This window comes from Vigna unguiculata, chromosome 5, assembly GCF_004118075.2.
Source record: "Vigna unguiculata cultivar IT97K-499-35 chromosome 5, ASM411807v1, whole genome shotgun sequence".
Classification (NCBI taxonomy): Eukaryota; Viridiplantae; Streptophyta; class Magnoliopsida; order Fabales; family Fabaceae; genus Vigna; species Vigna unguiculata.
This window is the reverse complement of record NC_040283.1, coordinates 38,334,190-38,348,663: the sequence shown is the minus strand read 5'-3', so window position 1 is coordinate 38,348,663 and position 14,474 is coordinate 38,334,190. Positions and strand designations below refer to the sequence as shown.

At 30.3% G+C, this 14,474-nt stretch overlaps 1 protein-coding gene across 1 annotated transcript; it reads right to left on the bottom strand.

Annotated features, from left to right (window-relative positions):
• Positions 1–12,618: 12,618 nt before the first annotated feature.
• On the bottom strand, positions 12,619–13,149 carry LOC114186061. Its single transcript, XM_028074064.1, has one exon. It carries the CDS (start codon positions 13,047–13,049, stop codon positions 12,843–12,845), a length of 207 nt encoding a protein of 68 aa, XP_027929865.1. The 5' UTR covers positions 13,050–13,149; the 3' UTR covers positions 12,619–12,842.
• Between the last annotated feature and the right edge of the window lie 1,325 nt (positions 13,150–14,474).

The window sequence follows — 14,474 nt, the reverse complement described above, 5'->3', positions numbered from 1 at the left end:
TTATATAAATTGATTCATGTATTTTATTATGTTAGCTCACTCTATCTGCTTGTGTTTGGCGATGATCGTGTACGTGGTACACGGGAGCAGTCGATGTTGCAGGTGGATCTGGTGAGGCATAGAGCCAGAGCGGGGCTAGTTGGGAGAGGACTTTCTCAGAGTTTTATATTTTATGAGTTTTTAAAGAATTTGTAATATTTCATATTACTACCCGTAGACATTATAATTGAGTTTTAAATTTTCTGGATTTGAGTTAACTTCGGATGTAATAAAAGTTTTATATTTCCCATGTTTTGGAATATGGAGCTTAATAAATGAGCATTTAATATTATTATCTTAGTTTATTAAGTAAATTCGTAATATCCGGACGGGATGTTACAGGTGGAGGTAAGGATGAAGTTGAGTTGGGAGGTGGCAGTGAGGATGAAGCTAATTTGGGAGGTAGATGTGCGAATGATGCTGATTTGGGAGGTGGAGGTGATGCTGACTTGGGTGGTGCAGGTGAGGATGAGTTTGGAGGTGGAAGTGAGGCTGACTTGGGTGGTGTAGTTGAGGATGAGTTTGGAGGTGGAGGTGGGGCTGACTTGGGTGGTGCAGGAGGTCAGGTTGGGGTGTTTGAAACTGAGGTGGATATTGAGACCGAGGTGCACAGTTGGGATGAATCAGAGACTGAGGATGAGGACTTTGTTGATATTCTTGTCAATGTAATGGGGGACATTAATAATTTTGATAATGATGTGGGTTTTGTGATAGTTGAAGTGGGTATAACTAAAGAAGAGAATGAAAGTGAATGTGAACACAGGGGGAATGTGCGAAAACACATTGATACGGGGCTTTCTAATGATTAGTGGTTGTTAGATGAATTATTGAGTGGTGGAGAAACTGCTTGTGAATCAGAGGATGATGATAGCAGTTGAGATTTTTTTGGGATGTTTACGATGCCGAAATCCATGGTAAACTATAAGTGGGATGTGGGAACATATTTCCTTGACAAGGAACACTTTAGAGATGTTGTTAGAACGTATGCAATTCGTGGTGGAAGAAATATAAGAATTGTCAAAAATGATAAAGGTAGAATTAGGGTGAGATACATAGGGGCCCAAGGAAACTATCTTTGGTTAGCTTATTGTGCGTTGTTGACTTCCCATCATAACTGACAATTAAGGAAAGTTGTTGATGTTCATACTTGCAGTAGGGAATTTACCATTGATATAATCAATTCTAAGTGGTTGAGTGAGACTTTGGAGACAAACTTAAGAGAAAATCCAGGTTTAAAAATCAATGAAATACGTAACAAGGTTGTTAGAAAATGGAATACTAGAGTGTCAATGTCTATGGCTCGTAGGGCAAGAGCAATGGCCGCAGACCAAGTCCAAGGTTCATTTAAAGAATAGTTTAAGATAATTTATGATTATGCAAATGAGTTGCTGAAATCCAATCCTGGATCTACAATAAAATTGAAAGTGGAAGATGTGCAGGGTCAAGCAACATTCAAAAGGTTCTACACTTGTTTAAAAGCATGTAAAGATAGTTTTGTGTCATGTAGACCAATAATTGAGTTGAATGGATGCTTTTTGAAAGGAAGGTGTGGGGTGAGTTATTAACTATTGTTGGTCGAGATGGTAATGACTAGATGCTGCCACTATGCTATGCACTTGTTGAAATGGAGAAGAAAGAGACATGGACTTGGTTTATGGAGCTATTGATTGAAGACTTAGGTGGGCAAGAAGTATGTCAGTCCATCACTTTCATGTCAGACCAACAAAAGGTAAATTTCAGTACTGATTTAATCAATATTTTAAAGTGTTTGCACTATGGTCATGGACTTATATATTTCATTTTGGCTTATGACAAGGACTTATGCCTGTTATACAAGAGCTATTACCTAGAGCAGAACAAAGATTCTGCATGCGCCATTTGTATGCCAATTTTAGGAAAAAATTTGGTGGGAAGCAATTAAAGAATTTAATGTGGCGTGCTTCTGTAAGTACATATCCCTAAGCTTGGGAAAGAGATATGAGAAATATCAAAGAAGTCAATCTTGAAGCTTACAAATACCTCATAGCCATTCCACCAAGGTTTGTTTTTTATCCTTCATATTGATAATACTGTTATACATTATGATAATGTTAACCTTTGTGTGACACTTTCATTTTCAAATTTTGGTCCAGATCTAGGTTCACAAATCAAGCCATATGTGACACTGTGGTAAACAACATGAGCGAAACTTTCAACAATGTCATTATTGATGAAAGGACTAAACCAATTATATCAATGCTAGAGGACATCAAAATTTATTTAATCAAGAGGTGGGCCAAAAACCGAAAGAAGGTGAAAGCTTTTAAAGGTTCAATTTGCCCAAAGATTAAAAGCAAACTGGCATTATAAAGATTACAACAACAACAATAACTAATCCTAAGAAAAATTGGATCGTTTTCTTCATAACCCTCACAGAAGTCTGTTGTTCAAAAATCTTCATCTTTTGCTAGGCTATAATACCATCCATTTCATCATATAATTCTTCATCACACCACTTGAAGTAGTTACACCACACCATATCAATAGAAGCAACACTCTTGTACTTAGACCAACCCCAAAATTGTCTACCATTATTCTTCGAAGTTCTTGCCACTTGAATCACTACAACTTCTCCATATTTGCAAATGGGGATTAAACCCATATCCTTGGAACCACGAATATGAGACCCACCACAACTTGGTTGCCCCCAACTATTACAACAAGAGGAGGAAGATGAATGGTGACGAGACATACCTCACAAACACGAATTCAAAGTCACCAAGTGGATTGTGCACACGTTTCTTGTTGGCCACAAATTTCCTGCAAACCCTAATTTCTTCCCCAATTGAATTTCACTTACTTTTAAACCTACAACGGCCATAAAAATGAACAATGTGCCATCGTTAAAGCAAAAATTTGACACGTACCCCCAAACAGTTCCACGTTGTCACTATGTCGTTAACAATTTTAACATTGTTTGCCAAAAAGATTCGATTGAATGCAATTTTATAAAAGTGAAGACCAAATTGAATAATTTTGACAAAAATAGGGACCAAATTGAATAATTTTGACAAAAATAGGGACCAAATGTATATTTAAGCCTAAAATAAAATATAATTTTGATTTAACAGAGAATTGGAATAGCAAAAAGGAGTGCAAATAGCATAAGCATAATAAGATGGGTGAAAGCATTGAAATGAGGGGTGAAAACAGTAATATGACAATTTCAAAACCTTTGCTAATATCAAACCAAGCGAGTTAAAAAAAAGAACAAATTTGAATGGGTCAAGTCTCACATTTTCTAACCCTTTTTTACTTCCACTTAAAATTATTCTTATTCATTATTTTATTTTAAGGAAAAATATGTTTTTGGTTTTGAAATTTGACCTTAAATTGAAAATGATCCCTCATCGAAACTTGATCATTGTTTGGTCCTTACATTTTCAAAATCATTATTTTTTGTCTCTATTTTTGGATGGCATTAAAAATAACAAATGGTGCCATGTGCTATTTAATTTTTTTTATAAAATAAAAAACTAGCGTCGGGTAGACAAACGCTTTTCACAAAAATTAGAAAAAATATGTTTTTAGTTCCTGAAGTTTGAACTTAATTTGAAAATCATTCTTTATCGAAACTTTTAGTCACTGTTGATCCCTGTATATTCAAAATCACTGTTAATATATAATAATAATAATAATAATAATAATATTACTATAATAATATTATATAATAATAATATATAATTATTAATAGCATTATTATTATATATTAATAATAATAATTATTAATATTATACATTACTATTAATAATATTAAAATAAATAATAATATTATAATTATTAATTATATATAATAATACTAATATATAATTATTATTAATATTAATATTATTAACAATGAACAAAAATTGTGTATTAATATATGAGTAATAATATTAATAATAATTAATAATATTATATATAATAATAATATTATTATTATTATTAATCTATAATAATAATAATAATACTATTAATAATTATATATCAGAAATATTATTTTAATATTAATATTATTTTATAATCTTATTAATTACTGATACTATTAATATTAATAATAAATAATAATAATATTAGTATTAATAATATGTAACAATAATATTATTATTAAAAATATATATTAATAATTATGTTTCATGATCCATCCGTTTTAGTACTGTTGGATATTCATTTTCATTCTCCAGATTTTATCTTGCTCTTTGATTTTTTCTTCTATGTTGTGATTCATCACGGGTCCAGGATTGTTCAGTGGAGGAAGTTTGGTTATGATAAGGACCTCAATTATGTGAAATTCAAAAATGGTATTGTTGAGAGAAAATATCAACACCTTCTAAACGCTTGTAGAGCTCCTCTTTCAAGCAAAAGTTCCTAATGTATTTTAGTCTTTTTACCTCAAACTTGCAGTTCACATAATCAATAAACTTCCAACACCCTTTCTCAATAATAGATATCCATATGAACTAGTTTATTCCACTAAACTTGATTTCTCAAATTTAAAAGTTTTTGGATGTTTGTCCTATGTTTGCTTCTTATTCAAACTACCAATCAATTTTGTCCGGCATGAATGCCTAAAACATATCTGGAACAATAAAAAAAATACAGTTATGTCATTTTTATCATAACAAATTTCAAAATAAATTGAATTCCAAAATATATCATACCTTGCGGTCAACACTAAAATCACTTCCCTCATTAACTGCACTCATATTTAGCACATGAATACATAACCTAGGTAAGCACAATGTCAGCACTGAGACTTACTTCAACGTAATTCTTCTCACTTTGAACAGCTACCACTCATGCACAAAACACTTATCACATAATCACTTAATGCAGCAGAGGTCATAACTTGTGTGCACACAAGTCATCACCAACAAATCAGACATGTTTAATCCACTTGGGTATGAAACCACATGAAAGAAATAATTACAAATCGACACATATTACCCATACTTAATCACTCCATAATCAACTATTGACTGGTATGACATGAAAGATCAAAAAATTGAGTCATACCACATCCTTTCAAAAAATTCAACACAGGTCATCACTTGTGAGCAAACAGGTCATCACCAATAAATCATATAAATGTAATCAACTTGGCTATGAAACCACATCACAAAGATAATTACAAATCAACTCAAATCATACAAAGTGAATCACCCCATAAACAATTATTGACTGGTATAATATGAAAGTTCAAAAAATTGAGTGATACCACATGATTGCAAAAAATGCAGCACATGCCATAACTTGTGTGCACACAAGTCATCACCAACAAATCATACATGTTTATTCCACTTGCGGATGAAACCACATGAAGGAAATAATTACAAATCAACATAGATTATCCAAAGTGAATCACCCCTAAAACACGTATTAACTGCTATAGTTTCAGAGTTCAAAAATTAAGTCATACCACATTATTGCAAAAAATGCAGCACAGGTCATCACTTATGTGCACACAGGTCATCACCAAAAAAATAAGACAGTTTTAATCAACCTATTCAGAAAACTAGTATTCATGCACCTATCAAAGTACTTGGTTGATTAAAAAGCTACTTCTACTTCAACTTCGACTAATTTCACATCCAAAGTAAATCCAACAATGAACAATCATCTACTTCAAATGCAAAAAATCAAAACTTTGGGTCTGTTAAACACTAAAACAAATCTTAACACAACAAATAGAAAAAAAATCGTCATACCTCCAATCTCATACAACCACCGTCGTTCGTAGACCTGCAACCATTGACTATGTCGACTATGCCACCAAAAACAAAACAAAATCTCAGTTCCTTAACCAAAAAACCCACAACGGCGATTCCAAAAAAAAAACGACAAAATTGTTGGCGTATTACAGAAACGCAAAAAAAAAAAAAACAGACTTACCAACCACGACGCTGAATCGGACAATGGAAAACACCAAAAACCCTAACTCCGCGAGGTTCGTCTTCTCCCTTCTTCTTCTTCGATTTCACTACAACACACGTCTTCTCCCTTTTTCTTCTTTCTTCCTTTCTCCTTTCTTCCTTTTCCCTTTCTTTCTTTCTTTCTTTCCCCTTTCTTCATTTTTGTTGGCTTTGCATAAAGAAAACCTATTTCTCACCCTTTCAATTTTCACGCCCGCACCCACTCATTGTCCATAACGTCTTTCTACAAAAAAAGTTTTAATAAAAAAAATAAACACCATGTCTTCATCTAAAATGGTTTTATGAACTTAATTTTAATTTAAAAAATAAAAGCCACCTATGCATGCCACCTCATGGAGTCAAAAAAGGGGTCAGAATATGGAGTTAGTTTATCATTTTCCATAAAAATTAATGTGTTTCAATATAACTTCAATATAAGTCTACATCAAAATTTACTAAACTTAAATATTACAATTTATCAGTTTCTGATACAGCAAATTCTCACTTACGCTATAACTTAAACTTCAGTCACAACTAATGATAAAGGGGTTTTATTTACACAATAACATTAATGTAACTGACGCACTGTGAAATATATTTAGACTAAGGAGAAACAAAGGTGAATCACATCTTTAAATACTGAACTGTACTACAACTTAGTCTTAGACGTGTTCAACATTTAATACGCATTAAGAGACTTGACAATTTATTAATATCATCTACCAAATAGAATAATTGTTATATATTAATATTGGACAATCTAGCATAATCAGCTAATCTAAAATATTTTAGACAAAAAATTTATTATTGAGTAATTCTTCTCATATTTTATATTTTAAGAGTTAAATATATTTTTTTATCTTTAAAATATTTTCAAAATTATATTCCGTTCTTAAATAAAATTATTTAATTATTTCATCCATCACTTTATAAAAATTACAAAAAAACATTTTCAAAAAACAATATGCGAAGTGTTTTTCATATAACAATTGGAGTTTTATTGTAGATTAATAATATAATTTCAATATTTTATTTGCCAACTAAACATTAGTGCATATTTGAGATTCTAAATTGTTTGATATGCTTCGGTTCTGACGAAAACGAAGCATATAAAAATTCAGTGACAATTTTACAATTTTAGTGAACTTTTATGTATCGATTGTCTTAATAATCAAACTGAAGCATAAAGACCTTTCTATTTGAGTTCATAAAGAACTAAAGTTTCATAGCTCTCAAAATTTTCAAAATTCTCGCTATTCTTTGTTTTGATTTGAGCGTAGAGGTTTAAGTCTCAACTCCTAAAAGATCAAAGCATAGAAGTTTTATGCCTCAGTTTACTCAGAATCAGTGCCTATAAGTTCATTTTATTTTCAAAATTGCCACTTTTTTAATTAGTTTATATGCGAAATGGCATCAGTTCTAGCATAACTGAAGTATGATGACATTATATGTTTCAGTTCATACATAACCAAGATCTAAATGTTTGTTAATTTTTCAAAGTTGTCACTGGACACATCCTTTTAGGCCTTGGTTCCACAAATAATCGAAGCATATTTGATTTTAGGCTTCAATTTTTGAAATAATGTGGCCTAAAGGTGTTTCTAAGATTCAAAAATGCAAAATGTTTGTAGGGGTGGCCACCTTTTCTATGTCGTTTCATCATCGTCTTCTTCTTTTTTTTTCAAACCAGCACAACCTTCAACCACTATTTTATCGTCACCATTGTCGCCCTTGTGCCATTAAACATCACTACCCTACGCCGCACCATCACAATGTCGAAATTGCCACTGTTTGGCGTCGTTGCTGATGCTAGTAAGTTTTTTTTTTTCGTTTTGCGCTTTTTTTTGCTTTATTTTGCCATTTTTGTGGTTTCTTGCTTTTGGATGGTTGCGTTTTTTTTATAACTTTGTGTTCATATACTATTGCATTAAGGTGAGATTGTGTAGCTTGATAAGTGTCAATAATAAGTAAATTTTCCATTTGAAATAGACACTTGTCATGTATCAAATGGTGTTATTTATGTATAAAACCAACCTCCTTTAGCTTAAGATAGAGAATGAGATATTGATAAATAGAGTTTCATAAATTATAAGGATACTTTGTTGTTTTGTAGTAAAAATAAAAGAAAATATGAAGTATGCCGCTGAGCCACAATACTGGAGCTGAGCCATGGAAGTAGAAAAGACAAGACAAAATATTTGGATTTTTTGGCTAAGCACAAGAAACGCAACTGAAACTCGTGAGAAAACCCTTTTTGCAAGAAAACCTAAAGCCCAAATCCATGAGGCTCAGCAGCCAAAGAAACCCTTCCAAGAAGGAAAGGTCACATGCTAAGCACTAGAACAAGGGGCTGAATTGAGGAGGAAACCCACTTGTGAAGTAACCCCTATGGCTGAGCATCAAAATTTGGGCTGAGCACCAAAATTTGGGCTGAGCACCATCCAAAAATTCCTATAAATAAAGATATTGGGTATTCATTCTAGGCATTGAGTGGAGGCTCCACAATGTAGTATTAGGACATAATAGAGTTTGTGAGGTACGAGGGAGGTGCTCTTAGTGTAGATCTGCTGAAATTGCATTATAATATTTTATGAGTAGCTGAACTCCCTCATGTTCAGGTTTGATGTAATCAATTCTTATTTTATTCACTTCTACTTCTTGGATATTTATCTTTGCTTTCATTCAGTTGTTTGTGGTTTGATTTATGCTTAATAATGACTTAATCACTCATCTATTTAATTGGTTTGGATTTTGAGTTGAGAAACCGATCTCAAACTATGGTCCAATCAAATCAACATACATGTACTAGTCAGTGCTATAAAATAATAAATATAGTGTTATACATAATGAATAATTCTTAAAACTTTTTAATTAAAATACGTCGATTGATTTTTTGAATGTTTTTATTCCGACCCAATAAAAACTCCTGTCATAAACTTGATTTCATTTTTGTATTTATATTCTTGGTTTTATTCTTACTTTTACGCCCAAAGCATGTTTGGTTCTTAATTAAAGATTTTCAAAGCGTCTTTCTTCCTACACCTCCGAGCATTTCTTTTGCACCTCCAATTTTTTTTTTAAATTTTCAAAATATCCTTTGGCCATTTAAAGAAACTCACGGACATCACACCCCCAAAAATACTTTTGGATGTCGACTTCCGGAAGTCAAAATATATGACTTCCGGAAGTCAAAATATATCACCGGATGTCAACTTCCGGAAGTCAAAATATATCACCGGAAGTCGACTTCCGAAAATCAAAATATATCACCGGAAGTCAATTTCTGGAAGTCAAAAATCATTACCGGAAGTCGACTTCCGGAAATCAAAAAACATTACGAAAGTCGACTTCCGTATATAAAAAAATTATATATTTTATTTTATTTTATTTTTTAAAACACGTATTAAAAATTATAAAACATATCAATTATAAAAAAAAAATTTAAAAATAAAAAAATAATCAATAAAAAACTAAATAAAAAATTGAAAAATAAAATTAAAAAATAATTTAAATTAAAATAATAAAACTTTAAATTTAAAAAAAAATATATATATATATATATATATATTGTTAAAGTTTTATTATTTGAATTTTAATTATTTTTTAATTTTATTTATTTTATTAATATTATTATAATTATTTTATTTATATATTTCATGTTTATATTATTTTATATTTTATTTGAATTTTTTAATTTTTTAAAAAATTTAAATATTTAATTTTAATCAAATTTTTAAAATTTTTTCAATTATATATTTTTGTATATTTTTAAATTTAAATTTATTTTTATGTAATTTATTAAAATTTTAATAAAAGAAAAAAAAATTAAAAAATCATATTTAAAATAACATATATAAATAATATATAAATAATGAAATTTAAAATTAAAAAAAACGAATATATATATATATATATATATATATATATATATATATATTAATTTAAAGTTTTATTATTTTAAAATGAATATAAATATTAAATAAAATTAAATGAAGCAGAATAAATGTTTTATTCTTTTGTTTTTTTAATTTAAAGTTTAATATTATTTTAATTTTATTTATTTTTATATTTATATTTATTTTTCAGTATATTAAATAAAAATAAAATTATATATATAGATATTAATATTTTTTTAAAAATATATATTAAGAAATATGAAAACATAAAAAATAAATAAAATAATAAACTAAAAAAATCATTAAAAGTTAAAAAATATAATTTTTAAAAAGAATTAAAAATATTCAAAATAAAATTTGTTTTTCACTTACGGAAGTCGGAGAATGTTTTTTGACTTCCGGAAGTCGACTTCTGGGAATATTTTTTGACTTTCGGAAGTCGACTTCCGGTGATGATTTTTGACTTCCGGAAGTCGACTTCCGGTGATACATTTTGACTTTCGGAAGTCGACTTCCGGTGATATATTTTGACTTCCGGAAATCGACTTCAGTGATATATTTTGACTTCCGAAAGTTATATATTTTGACTTTCGGAAGTCGACTTAATTTTGGGGATGTGATGTCTGTGGGTTTTCTTAAATGGTCAAAGAGATTTTTGAGAATTTAAAGAAAGTTTGGAGGTGTAGAAGAAATTTTTGAGGTGCAGAAAGAAGACCCTTTTCAAAAGAGCTAGAAAACAAACAGGCCCGTTAAAACTAAATATTTTTTTGTGTGGGTATTTCTTTTTTACACCCCATCAATATCTTCCTGCACCTGTTTTGCGTTAGTAAGTGTATCTGATTTATTCACAGGCCCATGTGTTCTAAATACGATGGTGATTTATTTTTCACCCTCGTATTTTCCTTTTGCACTTCGTAAATATGAAAATTTTTATTATTATGGTTTATCAATTGTACAATCCAAATCTTTTTGTCGAAAAAATTACTTTTAAATTATGTAATATGAAAATAAAAAATGATTTTGAAAATTTAAAAGTTATTTTTTGACGTAAAAAATCTTTCATATTATATAATACAAAACTATTTCTTTTTGTAGAAAAGAAAAATTAGACCGTAAAATTCAAAAGTTTTTTTTTCATTATACAATTTGAAATTTATTATTTAAAATTGATATGCTTCCATTAAAATAATGTGTCCTAAAAAAATCGTGAGAGTAGAAATGTAAAACGGGAAGAAAACATGATCAAAAGAGCGACGAAGTAAGGAGACAAAGAAAAATCAATGGTAAAAAAGGATGACAAAATATAAAAGTGTAAACAAGTATAAATTAAGTTACAAATAAAAAAGGTACAAATTAAGACATGATCAGAAAAAATAATAGATATTTTAATTTAAAAAATAATTCCTACTATTATGGCTTAAATTTTTAAATTCGTTATTATTATTATTTTTAAAATATAATTAATACTAAATCAATTTTAATAGTTTAATATTATTATGTGTATGGAGTGGTGGACCTTTTTGATGACATAGGGCTTTGATTTTTCATTTTTTTTATATTTATATAAATTAATATATAATGTAAACTATTCTTTTAAAATTTTAATATATTTTATATATTTGATATCTTCACAATTTTTATATATCTATATAAAAATTTTGACATTCCTTAAATATTTGTTGAAAATCGGCAAGAGATATTAGTGGTGCACTCATGTACCTTATGCAAATCTAATGCATTTTTTCAATAATAATGTTTTGTTAACAAAATACATACTTTTGGCAATGACTTAATGCTTGGATAAGAGGTTCCTTAACGCAGAAGTATAAACTATTAATGAAATATATCTTATCACAACGAATTTGGATGATGATAAGGAATCACTTTCGCAATCACATTCATCATTAAGACGGACAACATATAAACAGCAACTTTGGTAGTGAAGTTAATTACCTCAACTAGTTACTTTTTGCAACATGCCAAAATAACAACCATAATTTATAACTATTAAAACATAAACAATGCCCCAATACCATTTAATTAAACCTAAAACATTCAGGTTCAGGCCTTAAAATATTAAACTATCTATTAAAAATCACAATAACAAAAACTTGTGTAACTTCAGAATCTTAACTTGTCTTTTCCAATTTTCCAGGAAAACACTCAATCCCAAACATGGGAAGAACTTAAATTGAGAAACAAAGACAATCCAATATCTTTTTCTATTATTTTCTTTTACAGGGAAAACAATATTTCCTTAAAATTTTCCATTGAAACTGTATTTGTGGAAAAAACAGATATTTGATAGGACAATGATACTTTAACCTACTTTTTTTGACCCACTTTTAATCCACCACTTCAATCACCATTAGATCATCACATCACATCACTAAAAAGATGATCTAATGGTGATTAAAGCAATGGGTTAAAAGTGGGTCAAAAAAAGTAGGTTAAAATATCATTTTCCTATTTGATATTTCAACATAGAGGATCGTTGAAGTACAATATTTAACACGCTTTATGAATTAAAATTTATAAAATTGAGGAAAGTATTCATTAAACAAGACACTGGTTGGTCGTGGGTGAAATTAAAGCAGAAACTATTTTTCCTAATAATTTCTTTTCATATACACGAGTTTCTGATAAAGCCATTTCTTCTACCACTGGAAGCTACAAACATTGCATAATAAACAGTGAGAACAAGTGCCTTATGATGAAAAATATCAGCACTTTATGATTTTCTCTATCATAGAAACAAAAGAATGTGACAGTAAAACTTTTTATGTAAAAAGTTCACTTTCCACAACAAGTATCTAACTTGTTGGCTTTCAGAGAAGACACGAAAATGTAAGTATCTGAAAACAAAAACCAAAAAACAAAAAACAAAGAAGAAAGTAATAATAAACGAAAACATAGATTTATATTATGTATTACATATACTATGAGACATTAAGAAATGAGAATATTAAGGTGGTTCTCATCTGTAAGATTTGAGAGTGGCTCCACAAAAAGTGCAAATAATAGCTTTCCAAGATTTGGAGTAAAATGGAATGTAGCAAAATCTGGTTTGTGTCATCATATCCGCCACGCTGGCTCCGCCGCCGCACCGCGAGCAGGACCCCGCCGCCGGCTTGCTCCGCTGCACCTTCCTCCTCTGATCCACCAGAAAACAGAAACACACCATTTCTGTTGGATCGAAGTCTTACGTTGTTCTCTTTCTCTCTCACTCACTCTTGTTGTTTTGAAAAGTCGTGTTTTTAACGAAGAGAGACTTTAATGGCCGCGTGTGCCTACCCATAATATGTCAATTCAAAACGGTTATTTATAGGAAGGGAAATCAAATCAACTGATTGGGGCGGGGGAACTAAATTTGGTGGCGTTGGATGAACGCCACGTGTTGGAGAAAGTTGATGGATGTACGACACGTGGCTTGCTTTTTCACGTATATTGATGGGAATCGATGGCTTTTTGGTTGAATTATGGTGAGCAGTGATGGCTGAACATTTGGCACGTGAAGTTACGGTTGTGAATGAATAAATGAGAGTAAAGAAGGTGTAAATAACTGTTTGTAGTGAGATATTATCGATACAAGTGCTTGTACATGATGATTATGACTACACTCTCTTCTCTTTGTGTTTCAAAACAAGTAGAGATGGAAAAGGTATTTTGTTTTTGTTCAGGAGAGGAAAATAACATATTTTAAAAAGTATCACGTCATTAAATATTAAGAATGAATTAGATATGGATGAAAAAAAAATGTGTTCGTAGATATTTTTTTGATAAAATTTACGACACACATGTATGTATTTATTATTTGTGGATAGAGGACAGCAGTTATCTTAATATCTGTTTATAAATATGTATTTGCAAATTTTAAAATACTTGCGAGTATTTCTTAAATACATATCAGATGTGTAAACATGTAAGTAGATAATAGATTTTTTTGTTGTAGGTAAACACTATCCGTTCCTGACCCGACCTGTTATGATCCCTTGAAGTGGATGACAAAGTAGGGGTGACAATGCAGGTTGTCCTGGCTTGCACTTGACCTACAAAATGTAGGTTGGGTTGGCTCGCCCTACATTGAAAATATAGGCTGAAAAGTTTAGTCCCTCTCGCATAAGTTCTTGCCCGTGGACCTTCAGACCAACCCGTTTTTTTTTTTTAAATCTTATGATAAAACTTTCAATGTTCAACAAATTAGGAAACTTTAACAAATTCACAAAATTAAGCAAAGACTTTGGAGAGTTGAATGATAAATTTATAATTCAACACTTTCATCATATTCATCTTTGTACTTTGACATACAAGTTGTATTCTGAAATTTTTAGCACATTCAAAAATACATAACATTTTTTTTTATCCTCATATAGGAATTTGGAATGTTCACGCACAAGTTCAGAAGAAAGTAACCAATATACACTAGTGCAAGTTATTTATTTATTTTTTTTATGCGAGCTGCGAGCCAACCCATGCTAGGTTGTGTGTGTTACATGGACTGGGCTTTTGCGGACCAATGTGATCAATATCTTGATCCGCCTCGTGTTTTCTAGGTGGGCCTACAGGGTCGCCCGCCGATTCAAGCTCACATTGTCACCCCTATGACAAA

Bases quoted from the DNA above. Each gene is read 5' to 3' on its own strand.
- LOC114186061 (XM_028074064.1), bottom strand. From the start codon at position 13,049: ATGGTGTGTTTCTGTTTTCTGGTGGATCAGAGGAGGAAGGTGCAGCGG.